Raw genomic sequence first — 19,674 nt, forward strand, 5'->3', positions numbered from 1 at the left:
AGGGGGTAATAAAGTGTAAGTAGTAAGCTACGTCTCCATGATTTAAATGTAATGTTCGGTGCGTTTTGAGCGGCAAAGTGTTCCATCCGAGGGCGCAGACACAGGGCCAGTTGTGCAGAAACACAGATTTAATGTGGCTTCCTCTCCCCGCCTGACTTCATCTCTCTGCTCGGGCTGCCTGGAAAAGGCGGAGTGGACTTTTGTGGGATCAGGGAAGAGGATTTGAACACACACGCGCCACCTGCTGGTGGGCAGACCCCTTCAACACGAGGACTCAACTGACGCCTCACGAGGACTCAAACTTCTTCTGCTGTGCTCTTGGTACAATGTTTTATTCATTCGCCCCGTTTGATAGATGATTTATCCACAATATTGTGCAGTTATGTTGTAAAAAAAGCAGCAAGTGATTGCACCAGAGGTGTAGGATTACAAAATACATCCCTGTGCCTGTTAAAATGAGGTATGGTTCAGTTTTCTGTATAATCTGCATCATGTATGTTTGTTTGTTGTTCCATGTATCAGTAAGATTATCATTATTTTATACAACATATTAAGAAGTCATATTTTACGCCACACTAATGGCATCTTCATCTCTCAGGCACTGCATGTTGTTAAGTCAAGGCCCTATGGAATCTTCATATTTTCCCCCAAAGTACAGAGCCGAAAGCAATGAAATGTGCACATAAGTGAAAATAAGCAGCAGTAAACAATGTCAACACAAATGTCATTTTTAATTTATAAACACAAGAAAAACAATGTCCTTTATTGTTTCAGATTGAATCTGATCTTATCCACCTGCTGCCATGTTGCTGGCTATGGAAACTTACTTTCCTCCTCATTTCCTCAAAATGTCTTTTACAAAATAGGCAAGAGAAATGAACACCCAAAGCTCATTCATTGAGCATCTGACATCATCTGTAAGGCCGGTGGTAGCAGAATGGAACCATCAGCCCACTCTTGTTTGGTTTCTCAGAAGGTTCATTCTTCCTCTGTGTGGTGCAGCCTTGAAGGCTCAGCAGCAACTGAATGAAGTTTCCATCGATTCTACGTTTACGTTGAAAGTTCCAGAATCCCAGAAAAGCTGCAGCTTTAAAAGGCCATCAGTTTCACTTTATGAGGGGCTTTTCCCTATTTACAGGTCCATCATTTCCTCTTCCACAGTCTTGTCGCTGGTCTTAACAAACCTCTCTTGAATTCCAAGAGTGCTAGAAGGTCAAACGTTAAAGAAAACAGAACACAATATCACATTCAAACTACAGTGAGCACAATGCTGTCATTCTTAACAGCAGTGCCCTGTTTGCCAGCCACCTCCTGCTGATCTTCAGGTTGGATTTTAAAACCAAATGAGTCACAGTGAGTCACCATAGTGATTCGGAAAGGATACGCGTCGAACTGGAAGTCGGCCCCCACAGCCGCTGACATCATGGCTTGCAAATTCCTTTCCTCCAGGTCTCCAAAGCAGTAGCCGTTGGCCTTGTCCACTGTCCGTAAGACCTGAATCATGCTGTTTTTATCCTGGACATCAAAAAGAGAAGCATTCATTAGAAAACGGGCAGAAGCTTCCCACGGCTAAAGGAACTCTCACTGAAGCTTTGAGAACATACAGTTTGAGAGAAATTGAAGTTCTTGCTTGTGTGAATGGACACAGAATGTACTCAAGACATCAAAGTAAACAAATGTAACAATTCAGTGTTACCAATAATGAACTTTATGTGTCCCCAGTGGCTATTTTGCTCTCTGTAAAAGACTCAAAATCAGTTATTCTGAGACATAACTGACACAGAGTTCACTGTCTTTCCTGCTTCAAGGTCAACAGTGAGCCTTTGCCCTGAAATGTGCCGTGTAAACTACCATGGCAACCAAGGTCACTACAGGCTGGTAATCTTGAGGATGGGGAAAAACAAGAAGATGTGCTGAGGGGTTTGGGAAGCGGAGTGCCAACCTGCCATTTGTGGAAATGACTAGTCCCACACACACACAGTGAAGGCACAGAGGAATATATGTGTGTCTCTGGAGACTTGGAAGCTCAAATCCCTGCAGAGCCGTCTCTGCTTCTGTCTGCTCAGATTTCATACTGTCGGTCTCCATAAGGAAACAATGAGCAGAGGCTGGTGCAGGCTGTGCAACGCCTTTAAACAATAAGTCAATCTACAGATGAATATCCTGTATTAATGCTGATATGATGTGTGTCTATCCCTCTATGAGGATGTTCTAAGTACATTAAGCTCCATCACATCTTATCTACAAAATCACATGAAGTCTTCCATCATTGGATGTCACCTCAGGAAGTGAATATGTAACAGTAAGTTTGTTATATGTAAAAACCATCAAACTGAGGAAAAATCATTCTACTCGGAGAGCTACCATATTTTCTGCACGCACACTTCTAATTGAGCAATCAAACAGCTGAGAATGATTACAAAATGGAAATATTGTATAGTAACAGCTCGCAATTTACGTGATTATTTGTCACAATACACCTGCTATATCTAACATGGTATTTGTTAAATCTGCATGTAAATAAATAAATCTGGAATGTTCTTCTCTTATTGTACTTGCAATTTGTTCCATTTGTCCCAAAATGAAGCTCCATCAATGACACCACAAACACAATGATCCAAAGCCAGACCTACATAACAATGTTAATATTGTGAATAAAGGAACCTAGATATGAATATGAGAACACAGTTGTCTGCATAAGCCTGCATGCATCATTTGTCATTGAAAATTAATTAATTAATTTTAATTAATTACATTTTCTTGAACTCATATGTTTAAAAGTAACTTTCTTACTAACTAAACCACCGGTGACATGACTTTGTTATTGAAGCATGTTGTAGGTCAGCACATAACTTCCTGTCCTCACAGCTGGAATAATCAATGTATTGTGGATCATTCATTACAATATGTAACAGGGATTCTTCAGGCACAGCAAACACACACACACATACCTGTACACTGAGGGGCACAAAGGAGACGAGGCTGTAATCTTGTATGACTTCAGCCAATTTTAAATTTAGATGATGGAACTTTTTGAAGAAGGGGTCTGCAGCCAGGTGATCCAGCAGGTAGGTCAGGTCCATGACCTCTGTGTAAAAGTCCAGGCTGAAGGCTGTCAGAGAAAGCAGAAGAAACGTAAATGTATAGTACCATGGTGATTAACTGAAGCGTGACAGCTCGGACTTCATGTTGTCTCACCGAGTTTGCCATACTGCTCGATCAGGTCCATCTTGGAGAGGATGTTGACGTGTGGGAGCTCCACGTGCAGCATGGTGGACAACGAGGTGCACAGCACAGAGATGAACTTGGCTGGATCAGCGCAGTAATGAGAGTCCACAAGGTGCACGGCAGTCAGCTGAAAGGAGGGAGCAAGGATGAGCCGCAGACAGACAAATCACCATGGTAACGACATACAGTCAAATGACAAATGAATCTACAGTGCGAGTGCAGATATTCAATCAATATCTCCACCGTCTCCACAACTACAGAGTGAAGATCTCACCCTGAAGTTCCACCGGGCCAGCTGGGAGAAGATGTTCTTCACTGAGCTGTGGTGGGTGTAGAGCTCCACCTGTCCCGGGCAGTCGAACAGGAAGTAAGAGTCCTTATGCTGGTTCAGCTTCTTCTCCAACCAGTCCAGGTTTGCTTCAACATAGTCCATACAGTAGAGGAGGCCTCCATTAGGCCCGAGCTTCAAACCGTCCATGACGTCGCCCAGGGTGACCAGCTCAGACACATCCACCGCACAGGGGTATGGAAGCCCCTCGTTGGCGGGGTCCATGTTGATCACAACCACCTTTCTTCCCAGGCTGGTCAAGAATTCGTGCATTCCTTGACAGTAGGTGGTCTTTCCCGATCCCGGAGGTCCAATGACCACCTGGCCAAAGCGTAAGGGTGGAGCTGCTTTCTGACTGGTCATGGTTGCACGTGTGTGTGTGTGTGTGTGTGTGTGTGTGTGTGTGGGGAATAAAGTCTGCAGGGGTTCACATCAGATGGAACCAAGGTGTAGTCGAGCCCACATGCGCCGTCCAACACAGAAAACCAACGATCGGCAGTCAGTTACCTGCTGAAACACGTGTTAGTGTGTCAGGCAGCGGCACTTGATAGTCTGGGAACACTTTACACCAGACCACCATTCGTTTCTAAAACAAAGTCACACACCGACACACAGGCCGGAGTAGAACATAAAGTATATCGATCAGCACTACCAGTAAATCGCCTGGCTAAGCTATGAGACTTAGCAATAACAAAGCTAGGTGGTTAAAAAGCTAAAAACGTACGACTGACACAACAGACATGTAACGTAACTATCATGTCCGCTGCGAGGATAATGACTCAAATATAATTCACAGTAGCCACAAATAAAAATAAATAAATACTGACCGACACCAGTTCTCCGCCGCTATGTTAACATGCGTACGATGGTTGTTTGTTGTTAGCCTGTTAGCCGTCTGCTCTAGCTAATGCTAAGTACATCCGAGTCACGTTGGCAACAAGCGGCAAAATAAAAGCTGAATTTTCTTTTATTTCGAGACAGAATGATTTATAAAACGCTGAGGTTACATGATATCTACCGTTAGTACACCACGTCTATATTCTGCTTATTATTAGAAAACTCAAGTGTTAATTTAGAGTTAATGAACGAATAAAATGAGCGAACACTTGCTTCCTAATGAAAAATAAAAAGTAGCACATGAAATAAAGTATAAAGCAACACAAGTGTGATGAAATATTAAAAAAGTTTTAATAACACAGGGAAACATATACTTTGTTAAATAACATATTGATACAATAATAAAAGTATGTCATCTGCGTGGTCCAATGGTGCCACCTGGCTGCCAGCCTCGGTACTTCATACTTGTGTTTGGTTGCCGTCTCAACAAAGTGTCTCCTTTATCCATGTCTTTGGGTTCATCATACACTGTGCTTATGTGAAAGTCTTTTCTGGCGCTTTTTCCTGAGTGTAACAGCAATCTATCTCCGTGATATCTGCAAAAATGAAGAAATAAACAATATTATCATGAAACAAGGCCACCCTCTTAAGTCACATACCAAAGCGTTCCGTTTCCTTGTTTATACTCACCCAAAGCCTCTTTTGCAATTGGGATGTTGTCCCTCACTCTCCAGGGCTTCATGTATTCCAGCCTGACTATTCCCCAGACCCTCACCGTCCTTCCAACCCTGCTTCTCCATCACACGACGGCCCACTCCCTAATCCATGAAAATATATTCAGGAAATGATTAAGCAATGTGAAATTTTACAGTAAAAACATGACGGCCAATCAAGATCTGTGGCAACCTTCTTACCTTAGTGAACTTCTCAAAGCGACCGATAGTCTGACTATGTCCTGACCTCTCCTCAACACCATCTCTCAGCCTCTTTTCGTAGCGCATCCGGACATAGTCCCGTGCATCCATGTCACCTCCGTCTGTGGGGGGAGAAGCAGGGTTGAAGGAGTCGTGACTCTACAGGAATAATTGCTCAGTCACTTTATAAATCAAGAGTGAATAAAGTGAACTTGACATACCTTTATCATAGTAAACGCTCATGTCAACATCCCAATCATCGGCTGTTTGTTCATCAAAATCTGAACACAAAGGGAAAGGGAGCATAAAGGATTAACCATATAACACGTCACATATGATTGCTTATGTATAAACAGATAGTGATATACTGGTACTTCAGCATCAGAAGATTTCCTACAAAGCGGGGTGAATTAGTTTTGTCTTTAACCGATGGGTTGATGTGAAGTTTCTGTGCATACCTCCTTCCTCTTCCTGCCAGTACTGGGCATCAGTGTAGAACACCAGACCTGAGCCTCCCTTCTCCCACTTCAGCTCAATCTCCTCTTCAAACAGCCTCTCCTTGCACCGCTCCTGACTGGTGACATCCTCATGCAAAGCTTCATGGCGTTCCCACTCCTCGCAATAGTCGTCATCCTAGAACCAACAAGATGAGGAGTAAAGAACAACACACATGTGGCGTGATAATTCATTTATGTGAGATATACTAACAGATAAGTTTGGTTTGAAACCCACATCATCTGCATCTGACTGAACAGCCTCCTCTTCCTCCTGTGGTTCTTCAGTCTCTGCTGCTTCTGGTTGGTCAGCTTGCCGCCTGTGTCCTGAGTGTGAAGCTACTAAGGTCCCTGGCCCTGATATCTCATGCCCTGCAGCTGTGAACACGCTATCTTCCGAGGCTGGAAGCGTGTACGAATCCCAGTACTTAAAAGGCACGTTGCCATAGCGGCGGTTGGAGCTGGTCTTGGGGAACGTGAGGCCCAGCTTGCGGATGAGACGCGGGGGCAAACGGCATGACTGAATGAGCTGGAGGAAGACCGTCACCGGCGTGCCCACGTTTCCATTCTGCATCAGAGCGGGAGGGTTCAGCTCGCACAAGCTCTTGAGGTCGGCCTCTGTGAAACGCTCCGTTAAAGATGTACGACTCCGCTGCTCACACTTTGTCTTATAGGTAAATGCTTCATTATCTAAAACAATATTCAAAAGAGAAGAATGAACTTTAGATGTATGAACACTACAAAGAGTGTATGACACAATAAAACAAAATAAAAGGGCAGAACCGCTGCATTCAGGCTGTTCTCTACACCAGCCAGAGAATACAAAACTAAACTGAGAACAGAAGTATTAAAATGGATCTGGACCAAAATACCAATTTGACAGTGCGTTCTGACATATTTCCATGCAGATTAGTGTAATACTTTTGATTGAAACAAAGACTAAAACATCACAATCTAAATATTGTCATTATGTATTATCTTCCTGGGGGTCTAGGACAAACAGATATTCTCCATTAAAGCCCAGCCGCTCCAGTCTGTCCTCACTCACCTTCCTCCTGTGAGACCTTCACTCTCCGGATCACACAGCGTCTCTTCAGCCAGCTCCCCTTCGAGTCTATCCAGTTATTCCCCGCGTACATTCGGACAAACCTGTTGGCGTCCCTAGCACGGAGCGACACGACGCAGCAGCATGATTTCACCGCCTGCTTGGGCGAAGCTGAGCCGGGTCCCGTCGCTTCTTCTTCGGGCTCCGGGGATTCGGAGCTCCCCTCCTCACACGGAGGCTTTTCGGGAGAGTCGCTTTCCTTACGCACCTCGGGCCGGTGTCGGTAGTGGAAGCAGTGAAACGCTCCGCTTTCTATAAACTGACTGAAATAGTTTCTTAGGTCTGCCGAACGAAAAGTCGGTGGGATGTTACTAATAGCAAAATACAAAGAGGATAGAGGTTCGGAGTCCGCCATGATTGTTTTTGCTGGACGGTTTACGTAAACGAAACGGGTCACACGTTCAAAACGCCACTTCCGCTTCCGGAGTTAGCTGCTCGGCCAGCTAGCTACCGAATCCATTGTGTTTTTATGAAATTTAAATATCTAAATAGAGAAAGTTGTTTATTTTCACCACGTGACATTTATAGTTTGTATTTTATGTTATTATATTCATCATTTGGGTTTATTGTTTTGTTACATATTCTCCGTTACAAACAAACAATAAATACATACGTAACTCATAATAACCGATTTTTAAAATAATGATATAAACACTTTAAAAACACAACCAAACCTCGCCCCACTAAGCCTTTGCATAAATACACAGTAATAATGACCAAAAAAAACAAAACAAAACCACTGACTCACTCTTTGGTGGATCCGCTCCTTTCTGTCTTGAGTCTGTGAGCCCTCTGTTTTCCTGAGTTAGTGGCTTTCAATATGAATTATTATCTTGGATTTTAGTACGGAAAATTCTCTCTTTCTCTTCTCATTATGCTATGCAAACATGTTAATTCACTGGTGACTCAGTGTGCACCTGACTTAATGCCAGTGTGTCAAACAAGATGAGAGCAAAATGTCAACACGTGATGAATCAAGTGCTCTCCTCCCTTGTTTGTTGTGCAGTTCGTCTGATCACTGACTGAACAACCACTGCAGGAAGGCACAAACAAATGAAAGATATGAGCCCAAACAAAGTACAATGTAAAACCTCCTCTGAAGTTGATGGCAACCTGGAATGTATTTGAACTTGCTACACACTTTATGTCACAAATTATACATTACATCGAGCACATGTCATCTCCTGCCAACATGCTTAAGCTGGAAAACCTGAAAAGGAATGTGATGTGATGTGAAAATAACTCAGCTGTAATGTTTAAAAGGTTAGTTTTTGGACTCAGGCCTCCTTCTGCTGTGACTGTTAGTAGTGTAATACTATGGTGCTACTGCCAAAGACTTCCAATCAATGTGTAATGTTTTAAAAGTTATGGCCAAAAAATCAAACTGACTGAGAGATCAAAGAACACAACTGTTGATTATTTGTTGTTTCCTTTGTTACATGTAGTTGTACTTGTGTTATGTTGATCGCTTTCAACAGTTCCTATTACTTGTCCAGTCTACAAGGCAAGCTTCACTTTACTTATGTCCCTATCCCTGTAGAAGTATGAAGAGATAAACATCAGACTACATCTAAAGCCTTTACTGTTACATGTATGTAAGTTGATGTAAGTTGTCCGATTGATCTTGTTCTATAATCCGCTGTATAGAAAAAGAACATCCTTTTATTATAAAATTTACAAATCTTTCTGCGTGTCCGTGCTTTAACCTCTCTCAGAGATTCTGTAATATGTTCAGTCTGAGTTCATTGACCTCCAGGCTCGGTCGCCTTTGGCCTTCAACTCTTTTATCGCTGTGTTTTGATAGTAAGAGGCAGTAAACCTAGACTGACTTGGCTGTCTGGACCCTGGCATCACATTACACATCATACTATATGATCACATATGCATTCCTCATAATTAACCTGCCTTCACCTGTAAGGGTCTCTATCACACTGAAGGGGAATTCTGTACGTACAGACATTAAAACAGTCGCTTGTATAAGTAAGCACACACCTGATCCGACATTTGGATTGATCATCATAAAAATCAGTACATGGTGGTAATATTTGTCTAAAGATGTTTCCTTGGTACTATAGTATGACTTGAAAATACTGGAAATACAAAAATGTATTTCAGCAATTGCATAAACCTCAAAGAGACAGATGGAGTGAATGGAGGACAGTGTGGCTGACATGGTCTCAATGAAGCATGAACATATTTATGCTTTATGCTGTGAGTCTGGCAGGCTGCCAAACAGCTGCACACCAGCAATAGAGCCAGAAAGCTGGAAACACTAACAAGCTGCTAAATGCTAAATGTCACTTAGTGTTCTGCAGCACAAAGTCTGATTTGTTTTCATAACAGACTGGTGTGCATCTCTGTGGCTTCAGCAACATCCAACCTGACACACCGTGAAAACTATCAGGTTTTGAATTCTTTGCGATTAACATCAGACCGAAGAGCATTTCTGTCCTAAATGCGCCCAAGGGGAAGAGATAAACTCGCAACAGTTGTCTTTTGGTTGTCGGCGTTGTGAAAAGAGACTCAGGAATGTGAACCTCTGTGGTGACAGTAGGTCTCTCTCTATCGCTCTCTCTCTCTCTCTCTCTCTCTCTCTCTCTCTCTCTCTCTCTCTATCTCTCTCACACACACACACACACACACACACACACACACACACAGAGATAGAGAGAGAGAGAGAGGTCAATGAACCCAGGAGGAGCAGCATTCATTATTAAGGTAACTGGTGAGGACAGCAGTGACTTCATCAGGTGGTTTGGGTTTTCTGTGTGTGACAGTTGTGCAGATTTAATGGCTGCATTTTTAAAACAGTTATCACATTCTGAAGCTCACCGCTCCGTACCAATGAAATGTTATATTGCCTTACAATAAAAGCGTAAACAAGGCTGGGACATTCTTCAGGTGTTCGCCATTACATCATTACTTCATCGTCTGCTGTGACCTCAGGAAGCAGCGCTTGCTCCATTTATAGAATGAAGGACATTTTTTTCTCTTTTAGTGTCTTGGTGGAGATAAGCGTCTGTCCTCCGTGCTCGTCTCTGCCTGCTCCTAACCCTATAAACACCGGCCTTATCGCCGCCTTTATGGCCGCGCTGGATGATTACTCTGCCTGGAAGCCTGCAGTGTATCATTACAGAAGGGATCGCTCCCATCACACTCTTCAAGATACTGTATTTGATTATGCATTTGTTATGATTTTAGCCCCTGTGTCAGTGTTTTCTGCACTCTGTCACACACTCGCTGCTCTGACGTGTCCCATCTCACTTTCCTCCGTATCACTTCATTATCATTCAAGGAGAGAAAATGAGGCTCTTGGAGCGATTGTGACGTATTATTTTACGAGGGAAAGAAACTGCCAAACATATGGTGACTGGTGCTGCCAGTTGTGTCTGGCGTATGATCTCTTTATTGCCGTCATTGACCTTGACTCTGCTGCTCTGCGGTTCAGCTCTTCAGTTGTATGACAGTTTCATTCCTCCTTGCTTGTGCATCAGGTGACAGGTGAAGTAACAAGTGTCAGATTCCATATTACCTTACCGCTGGACTTCTATAGAATGCAGGCAACAAAGTTTATGGGTTTGATTCCTTTGCATGTAATGACCCCAGTGTGCAGAATTAGTCATGAATAATTAGTGTCTGTTTGCCACAACAAGAATGCAATTAGCTTATCAGTCTCAAACCGCTGTGCCAGGCACGGAGAAGATACGAGAGGTTCTATAAAGGGCAACTTTTTACTACGTTCAACTGGCATCATAAATTGAAGGAATCTTAGGTTGATCAATATTTAGTTTTTGGACAGTGATGACTTTTTTTGAATAAAAAGCGAAATCACAGCTAGTTAAAATGAAAAAAGTGAATGGAAGTCTTTTTTTCTATTAGTTAACTCACAGAGAGAAGGTCTGACTCCAACTATCCATTTAACTATAGTTGTATGTGGATAATTCTACAAATCAATTTTCATATCACAATAAGCAATAATTAGAAATAATTCAGCAGGATATAAGAAGTCATTTAATGTATTATTTCATATACAGTACATAAATGGATCTTAATCTTCATTAATACTGATTGTTTTATCAAAGGAAATAAATGGAGATTAAATTATTCAGTCCTCTTCCTGGATTATACAAACTATAGTGAGAATCGGATCAGATTCTGTATGGACATAACTTACAGGTCAGTGCCCTCTGTTTGCTTTGGCCTCTTTCCGATGTGAGCAGATGGGAGGTGGCAGTTGCGCTGTGACACACGATGAGCTAATTACCTCTGCAGTCCTTGGTAGCTTGGTACCACCAGGGTTAACGACACCGGCACAGCGATAAGGCCAAACCCTCTTGATATCCAGGGATTACTCCATCACCGCCTTTTCATTGAGAAAAGCTTATCGGCTTCCCAGGGTTATTCCAGCAGTCACCTGGCAGGGCGCACAGTTGTTTTTCGCTCAGGTCGTATTGACAAGTCAAGGTCCACTCAGCAGGGAGGGTTGGCCTTATAAATACAGGGACGGAGCAGGGAGCAGCAAGTCTGTCCCGAAGGAGAGGAACGTTCAACTTCATCCATCACCACAACCTGGAAAAATGGATAACAGGTGTCAGTGTTCAGCCAGCAGACCTTTGAATCCCATCCTCTTCACTATCCTCAGCCAGATGGATAACAGCAAACCCCCTGGAAGCAACTTCAACTACAACACAGTCGCTCATAGATGCAACTGTGAGACGCGGCGGACGGTCTGCTTGAAGAGGTCGTCTGAGATCTGCAAAGAAGCTTCAGCAGTTCTGGTTAAAACGATCCATTTCATGAAGAACTTACCTGCTTTTAACCAGCTTCCGCCAAACGACATGTTTTTACTGCTGAAAAGCTGCTGGGCGCCGCTCTTCATCCTGGGTCTGGCTCAAGAAGGAGTGACCTTCGAGGTGACAGATTCTCCCGCTGACAGCTTGCTGAAGAAGATTCTCCTGAACCAGCAGGGGAGCTCAGAGGGGGAGAGAGAGCAGCCCACCATGGCTGGGGTCAGCAAACTGAAATCCTGCCTCAAGAAATTTTGGAGCCTTGATTTGAGTCCCAAGGAGTTTGCATATCTGAAAGGAACCACAATATTTAACCCAGGTAAGAACAGATGAGCTTCATAGACTCCCACTGCTGCATTGAACCTTGATATTGGAGTATTGTGCCAATCCTGCATTATATCTAACATTAATTTCCTCTCAACAGATGTCCCAGACCTGAAGGCATCTCTGTTCGTTGAGGGTCTGCAGCAGGAGGCTCAGCACGCCCTGAGGGAGGTGGTCCAGCTCCTTCACCCCAGGGACGAGGAGCGATTCGCCCGAATCCTCCTCACAGCCTCCGTGCTGCAGAGCATTACGCCCAACCTCATCGCCGAACTCTTCTTCAGGCCCGTGATCGGCCAGGCTGACCTGCTGGAGCTACTGGTGGACATGCTCTTCTGCAGATAAGAGGAGGACGGGGGGACGGTGAAGGACAGTGTTGAAGGACAGATGTGTTCACTTCTGCTGTGGAGATGAAGAACTTTTCTCCTCACTTAGTCAGGCGAACAGAGTTTGATCAGGAATTGAACAGACACCTGGACTGGACTCCTCAAAGAAAGCACTTAGGGACAAATGATGTAAATTGGGGCAAATATGTTGTTTTCTATTGTAAACATGACAATATGAATTATTATGAAGCTGGTGTTACTTTACCCAAAACAGAGGAGTTAGATTTGTTATGAGACTCTGCCAACTGTTCATGTTCTGGTTCTGTTCATGTTCTAGTTCAATAGGCTGTTATTTTATGTTGTAAATAAGATTTGTCTGCTTTTACAGAATATTTCAAATAAATATATTTTTGTACTTGAGCTAAAAGGTCAGACTCCATCTCTCCTAAAGAATGACACTTTGCCATCACTTTACACTCACACACACACACACACACACACTTTTTCCATCTTGTGTACCAGACTCAGATGCCGTGGTTCAGACACATACAACTTCAATTTAAATTCTTGTCAAAAATCCAGTGTTTCCAAAGATTTGATACAAAAATGTGCCACAGAGTTTCAAAGAAGCATTTTTACAAGCACATACAGAAAATATGAGAAGCTTTGATGCCAAACAGAAGATTGTTTTCCCCTCTGAGATGACCAAATGAAGATTTTTAAGGAGATCAAGCAAAGAAGCAGGCAGATGATTGAAAATGTGATTATATAACTCGAGTCATCTTTTATGTTTGAACCAAAGCAAGCTATCAAAGTTTGATGAGATAATACTTCATTCCATTTCTGTAGTTAGTGTGACTCCCTGAAATCTCATATCCAGAAGTGCAGAGCTCAGATTAGAGATTAGTGAGGTAAAATGTGTTTTGCAGGAGAATCAAACTTCACATTGAGACAGAAGTGTGTGTGTGTTGAGTATGAAGGTATGTGAACTCCTGAATGTTTCCATTCTGACCATGTTGAGGCTTGAACAGCATTGCGAGCCCTGTTTGCTTTGAGTGGAGCTCTGTCTCCCTCTGATGGATAGGATTGGGAAGTTGTGTATTTACTCCTGAGCAGGCGTGAAAAGGTGAGTTGACCCCCCCCCCCCCCCCCGAGTCCTGACTTTTGTGGAGAAATAAAACACAAAATCAAAATCCTTACACAAATAAGAACCTTCTCACGCTCAAAGCAGGAAGACAGCGGTCGTAAATCAGAGTTCAGTGTCTACACTCTGCAGGCTATTTGATATAGAACGAGAGCTCCCGATCCGCCTCAGCCTGTGGTATGCTCGTTGTGAAACAGAGAGCTTATACACGACACCTCATACAGGTAAAACAGGAATGTGGTGGTGGGGGCAGAAAGCCAGAGGAAACAGGGTTACACAGGGCGACTGCAACACCCAGAGAACACACCAGTGAGAAGAATCAACAGCACAAACAGTCAATCTCACTTAACTGACCTTTTTCCAGGTCATGTGGTACAATCTCGAGGCAGACTAAAGTACGGCTGACACAGCAAACAGGTCGCTTCATTCAGCTTGATCAGATAGTCCCATAAAAGTGACAACAATTCATCAAAATATCCTCTTATTCACTGGTTAATGAGTTGTAAAGGTGATTAATCTTCATTTAAATCAAGTAATAAAGTCAATAGGTGAGCTCATTTTCTCAGGAGTCTTACATTCTGCTAGCGGCCCTGCACACGACTCAAGACTGAACTTGATCTCAAACTATATGCATTCCCTACACAACTCCATTCATGTGAGCCGCAGAGGGACGAGGGGCTGCAGCTACAAGACGTTTTGTGAAATCACTCAGATTTTCCTCTTCTTCTTCTTCTTGCCTGTGCAATAAACGACAAAGACAAACCCCAGGATTTTATTTCCTTTTTGTCAGAACCAGTCAAACGGGTTCCTACTTTTGCTGAGGGCGGAAAAAAAAGCCTGTCTGGTATAACACAGTGACCTGAGGGAGAAGAGCTCAACAACAATAATCCGAGAGATAAAGAGGAAAAGTAGGGTAAAGACACACACACACACACACACACACGGGCTGGAGAGCTGCGAGGGGAAAAGTCTCAGGCGTGTCGGTACGAGAGCGAATATCCAGCGTGCAGAATAAACAAGAGCTGCTGCTGCTGCTGGTTTACATGCAACTGTGTCAATACATCAGCACATAATGAGAAACCCGACGGCGAGCTCAGTGTGTGTGTGTCAGTGTGTGTGTGTGTCACATATTCACAACTGTAACATTCCACTTAAGAGAGCTTCAACCCAATCAAACACACTTCAACAAACAAGTAGAGTTTTATTTTGGTAAAAACGGAGACTTACCACCGAAAACAAACAATACAAATACAAATAAAAACTCAGCCGAATGGTTTAACAACCCGGGAAGTAACATCGACATACAAATATGTACAACTCAATATGGCTTAATACACTTTGGATCCTCAAAGCTTTCGCATCAAAATATGCTGAATGGCAACAGTTAAGGCTTAAATCGTGTCACACACACACACACAGTCACTCACACACAGTCACACACACACACACACACACACACAGTCACTCACAGACAAGAATGAGGACGGTTGTGTTCTACAATCAGTCTGTATCCTGAGCCTGAGCTACAGTTGCATGGAGTGCAGTCAAGTCTCTTTCCCCAGCTGTCCCCAATACCACAGTGGGACAGTCCAACGCTGACCTGAAAATAGCTTTAAAAACACACACACACACAAACAAACAAACATACACACACACACAAACACACACCTGCCTCATCTTTCCCATGTAAAAAAAAATAGATCCAGTGTCCGGGACTTGGATTAACACTCCATAACACATTAGCAGGACCACTAAAATAAAAAAAAGGAGAATTTAAAAGCCATCCAGGGAGGAAGAAGGTGCTCCACAACAGTAACAGCGTAACATGATAGCAGAAGGATAAAAGCGTCCGTCCAGCCGGCTGCATCCCCCCGGTCAGGTCAGGTCTGGATTTGCTTCTTGATGCTGAGTCGGCCCCTTAGAGGAGCAGCGGGGCGCCCGAGGAGTCCGTCTCAGTGTCGTGCAGGTAGGGCGAGTAGGCCGTGGTGTTGCCGGAGGAGTACGCTGCGGAACACACACACACCAGACACAGGCGTTTAGAGACACAGTGTGGGGATCAATAAGCTTTATGATGAGGCGTGAGACTTCTGCGACTTCACCAAAGGAGGTCACTGAAGTCGGAGCACTAACAGGTCTGTAGGCCTTTGATTGGACTCTTAATGAACTCTGTGACTGTTCTCCAACAGTGCAAAGAGACAGATAAGGTGCCATTGTTGAGGGAAGACATGATTTCTGACACCCATGGCGTCACATAGAGGAGCTATTTAGAGGCATTTCCGCGTGTTTAAAGTGTTTCTTAGGCTTCTGTGGTTCCATTCTCCCGTCTACAGACCCGGTGAGTGAACTCCCTGTGATGCCGACACGTTCTCAGGCCGCATTGTGAAAGTTGTGGAAACATAATGAGGTGTTAGCTCATTCAAAGACGTGTAACAGGAGACGCCCCCCCCCCCCTCTCCTTTCTCTTCATGGGGCTCTCTGCTGAACAATGACCAGTAGAAACACGGAGTGATCCATCTGTAACCCAAGTTGTTTGCTAAAATGACATAATAAACCAAGGGACATAATGTGGCGTGGATTTAATGCGATTTGAGCCCCGGGGCTGGAGGGGGCGGGGGGGAACCAGGAGGACTGATAGGTGGGTGTAGGGTGGCAGAGGGGAGGAGGCGCAATATGCGGAGAAAGAAGGAAGGAATGCGGCTTTCACTGTTCCTGCCTGGTATGCTGCAGGAAAGCAGAGAGGAGGTGAGAGAACGCCTGCAGCTGCGTCGGGCACAATGCAACCCACCAGGACTGAGCCCTCCACACACACACACACACACACACTGGACTGAGTCACCGGGGTGGTAATTACACCTGAATGAGCGGGTCTGTCCAGCAAGCAGCACAATGGATGGAGGACTAACGTGATGTGCAGCCTTTACACACATCAATCTGACCTGCTTGCTGCTTCCAAGTCCCACTCCCCCCCCCCCCCCCCCCCCTTTCTTTGCATCAAAGCCCAGTTATGGAAAATTCCCCACTTCTTGTACATACTTCTCCCGCTGTGGTGTCTCATCTTCCTCGCCAGCTCGTCCGACGGCGTCTGCTCCGACACTTTCACCTCAGGCACTGCAGGGGAGGAGAGGAGGGGACGGGGACACACACAAGACGAGAAGTGAAAACAGGCAAACCAGGAGCCTGAACACAACATTTGGTCATTGCTTTAATACACGATATCTTAAGTTGACTACTCTTGTGCTTCGCCTGCCTGTAGCAACTCGCCCCAGATTAGCCAATTGTCATTAGGTCACTGCCTCTTAAATTCCTCCTGTATTAGGTCTAGAAACGACGAGACAAAAGAGTTTGAGCCGCCTTCCAACAGACACAATGAGTCATTAGAGGAGGACGCCGCACGTGATGCGTACGTCTAGTGTGATAGAGGCTCATCGCTGCCGTTTGCTCCGTTTGCTTTCAGTTCACTGGAATTCTGAGACTAAAACCATGAAAAACTATTACACAACCTGTTTTTTTAAAGCTTTTACTGCGGAAATCGAACTGAGTTGCTGGATTTTTATTCTGGATTCAAGTTTTTGTGCTTGTTTGCATGCGGTTATGTGATCCATATTTAACATGTGTGTGTGTGTGTGTGTTTGCGTGTGTTTGTGTGTGTTTGTGTGTGTGTGTGTCAATTTACCTCATAAAGGCCTCCTATAATTGAAATATATCCTAATATGACATTTTGTATAGATGGATTTTGCATTTTTGGCACCAAATCTAAAGAAACACGCCTCTGTTTTCCATTTTCCAATTTGAGTTTCCTGACCATAAATCCAGTGAACAGAACATAGACGGACTCCTCCTACTTCTCTAAGCATTAATGAGTTGAAACACTTATTCCCCATCTTACTGTCGCTGCTCATGTAGGTGTTGGTCATGGTCTCGTTGCCGCTGTCGGGCAGCGTCCCGTCGTTCCTGCCGTTGGGGCGCTGGGCGGACGTCAGGTGGCTCTTGTTCCTCTTGGGCTTGCGCGTGCTGATGCGGATGACGCCGTGTACCAGCTTGCACTCAGCCTCCTGCTCCTCCAGGTTGTAGTCCTGGGCGATGCTGTAGATCAGCTCGCTGATCTCGTTGGTCTTGCGGGAGAAGGAGGAGTCGGAGGTGCACTTGGCCAGCTGGTCGATCTGGTGCAAGGCGTAAAGCTCCAGCAGCTTCTTGGTAATAAGAGAGTCAATATCTGTGCCCGTGTCGCTCAGGTCGTCTAAGTCAAAGTCCTCCCGTGAGTACAGGCTGGTGTTGCTGACCGGCCGCTGACTCTCCCCCTTGCCAGTCACACGGGTCCGTTTGGGGACAGAGAGCGGATACTTTACTGTCTGACCTGCTATGCGCACATCTTGGTAGCGGAAGCTTTCACTAGTGGGCAACTTGGAGGTTTTGGTGGACTTACTTGGCTCTAGCGGGACGCCACATGTGGGGTTGGACACGGCCGTGCCATTAGGCGGGTGGGGCTCGCTCCCTGTTTTGGGGGGATGGTCTGTGGAGCTCTCGTTAACGGGCAGGCAGGGCTCCCGGCTGCCGTAGAAACCGCAGGTCAGCACGCAGCAGATTAGGGCCTTACAGCCGCTCCAGCCCACAGAGGCGCAGGAGCCGCAGGCGTGTCTGCTGGCAGGCGTGGCGTCTGCCGACCCGGGAATGAAACCTATAGTCTCGGACCCCCGTCCGTTGCTATTTCGGGGGTTGCCTCTGCGGACATACTTGGCCTCAGAGTAGCGGGAGTGGTCGGCGTGGTGTTCCTGTAAACGCTCCCCGTGGTGATCCTTGTAGGAGTCCTGACTGTTTGTGCTCTCCTTTGATATCGTCCGCGCCTGTCGGTACCTGTCAGCTCTGGGGTTGGAAGCGTAATGTTTGTGGTTGCGGGACGTCTGGGGAGCCCCTGTGCTGTGGCCAGGCATGGCTCAGTATGCCTGGGACCTGGAGCGGGAGAGAAACGCTATGAAACAAGAATCAAACAACTCCCATCAGGAGAGAAACGATTCAGAAACGATTCATTAGAGGATCAAGACTCGATCAGATTAGCTTTGTTTGGGTTTGCAACGATCAGTGATGGTAAATGGTGTCTCTGTGCCCCCCCTCAGGATCAGGCTTGGTAAGGATAAAGTAAATGGCGACTCCTCTGATCATATCAATTTTTAACACATCAACATCATCCTGGTCTCTTATAAGATGACAACAAGATCACAAGCAGTCACTGATCGACCTGATGGGAGTTACAATGACATCAATCACATGTTTCATCCTTTCCAGTCCAGATCTCATGACTAATTTAACACTTTGAGGCCGCTTTTAGACTTCACATGTTTAACAGTGATCCACACAGAGTGTCTAATTTACGCCGCGGTGCATTGCGGAGGCCAACACCTTCACCAAGACAGCTGAAGTTGTTTTTTTTACTTTAATTTGTCTGCCGTAGTAAGGCCTGGAGCCGTAAACGCCCCATGAATAGTCGTTTTAAAACATAATAACACGGTGTAAACACTTCCTAGCGTGATTTAACTTAAACCATAAAGTCAGACAAAGTAAATACAACAGTCTACATTGATTGCTGCGCTGATAGTAACTTGGCCTGATAGAAGCGCCCAAAAAAAGCGCTTTTGTTTCACCCCGTGGTGCGTTTGCAGGCAAGCAGGTAAACAGCGACACTCGCGTTACATGTAGCAGCTTTTCTAACCGTACGGGACGCAAACTCACCGCATAAAGGGAACAGCGCGGCTTGTTGTCGTTGTCGTTACTTGTTTAAATCCCTTCTAACTTCAGCTGCGACCGAAGCACGGAGGTCTTCTGCCGGCGCTTGAACGGGAGAAACGACCTTTCTGTCCCCCCTCAGGTGCTTCACACCGGACGCGAAGTCATGGAAGCTACAGGTGAAGCGTCTCGATGGAGTGACTCGGCTCGGTTCATTCGCCTCCTCTCTGGTTGAGCTGCGTGTTGCCTTCAGGAGCGGCCGCCTGTGTTTGGCTCTTACCTGCGGCTACAGCTAATCCCTCAGCCTGCCCCCACCCACAGGTGAGCGGTGACGTCACTCAGGCGGATATGAAAGGCGCGCGGGGAGGGGTGAGGGGGATAAACACAATTACACAATTAACAAATGGAGGACAAAGAGGTGGTGCTTATTAGGTCTGCATGTTTTCATTATCAGGCTCAGTGTGTGCAAATA

General features: G+C 45.1%; 4 protein-coding genes across 5 annotated transcripts; 1 reads left to right on the plus strand and 3 right to left on the minus strand.

Annotated features, from left to right (window-relative positions):
* Positions 1-712: 712 nt before the first annotated feature.
* Positions 713-4,471, minus strand: gpn2 (GPN-loop GTPase 2). Of its 2 annotated transcripts, none has more exons than XM_076160872.1 (6): positions 4,384-4,471; positions 3,503-4,063; positions 3,199-3,355; positions 2,952-3,112; positions 1,385-1,515; positions 713-1,205 (listed from the first exon to the last, which is right to left on the minus strand). In XM_076160872.1, exons 2-6 carry the CDS (start codon positions 3,917-3,919, stop codon positions 1,133-1,135), a joined length of 939 nt encoding a protein of 312 aa, XP_076016987.1. In that variant the 5' UTR covers positions 3,920-4,063; positions 4,384-4,471; the 3' UTR covers positions 713-1,132. The 2 variants fall into 2 exon arrangements, with proteins under 2 accessions (XP_076016987.1, XP_076016986.1); XM_076160871.1 differs by having other exon boundaries at positions 3,503-4,066.
* Positions 4,472-4,725: 254 nt separating this feature from the next.
* On the minus strand, positions 4,726-7,293 carry gpatch3 (G patch domain containing 3). Its single transcript, XM_076160596.1, has 7 exons — positions 6,850-7,293; positions 6,040-6,491; positions 5,766-5,940; positions 5,529-5,588; positions 5,308-5,429; positions 5,084-5,211; positions 4,726-4,989 (listed from the first exon to the last, which is right to left on the minus strand). Exons 1-7 carry the CDS (start codon positions 7,259-7,261, stop codon positions 4,806-4,808), a joined length of 1,533 nt encoding a protein of 510 aa, XP_076016711.1. The 5' UTR covers positions 7,262-7,293; the 3' UTR covers positions 4,726-4,805.
* Positions 7,294-11,411: 4,118 nt separating this feature from the next.
* nr0b2a (nuclear receptor subfamily 0, group B, member 2a) lies at positions 11,412-12,674 on the plus strand. The gene is made up of 2 exons (XM_076160847.1): positions 11,412-12,012; positions 12,118-12,674. Exons 1-2 carry the CDS (start codon positions 11,484-11,486, stop codon positions 12,357-12,359), a joined length of 771 nt encoding a protein of 256 aa, XP_076016962.1. The 5' UTR covers positions 11,412-11,483; the 3' UTR covers positions 12,360-12,674.
* A 2,011-nt stretch (positions 12,675-14,685) lies between these two features.
* Positions 14,686-19,494, minus strand: kdf1a (keratinocyte differentiation factor 1a). Its single transcript, XM_076160589.1, has 4 exons — positions 19,209-19,494; positions 17,371-18,431; positions 16,518-16,592; positions 14,686-15,488 (listed from the first exon to the last, which is right to left on the minus strand). The coding sequence occupies exons 2-4, from the start codon at positions 18,410-18,412 to the stop codon at positions 15,403-15,405; spliced, it is 1,203 nt and encodes a 400-aa protein (XP_076016704.1). The 5' UTR covers positions 18,413-18,431; positions 19,209-19,494; the 3' UTR covers positions 14,686-15,402.
* Between the last annotated feature and the right edge of the window lie 180 nt (positions 19,495-19,674).

This window comes from Genypterus blacodes, unplaced genomic scaffold (assembly GCF_046128005.1).
Source record: "Genypterus blacodes isolate CSIRO-AG114 ecotype Tasmania unplaced genomic scaffold, CSIRO-AGI_Gbla_v1 ptg000107l_1, whole genome shotgun sequence".
Classification (NCBI taxonomy): domain Eukaryota; kingdom Metazoa; phylum Chordata; class Actinopteri; order Ophidiiformes; family Ophidiidae; genus Genypterus; species Genypterus blacodes.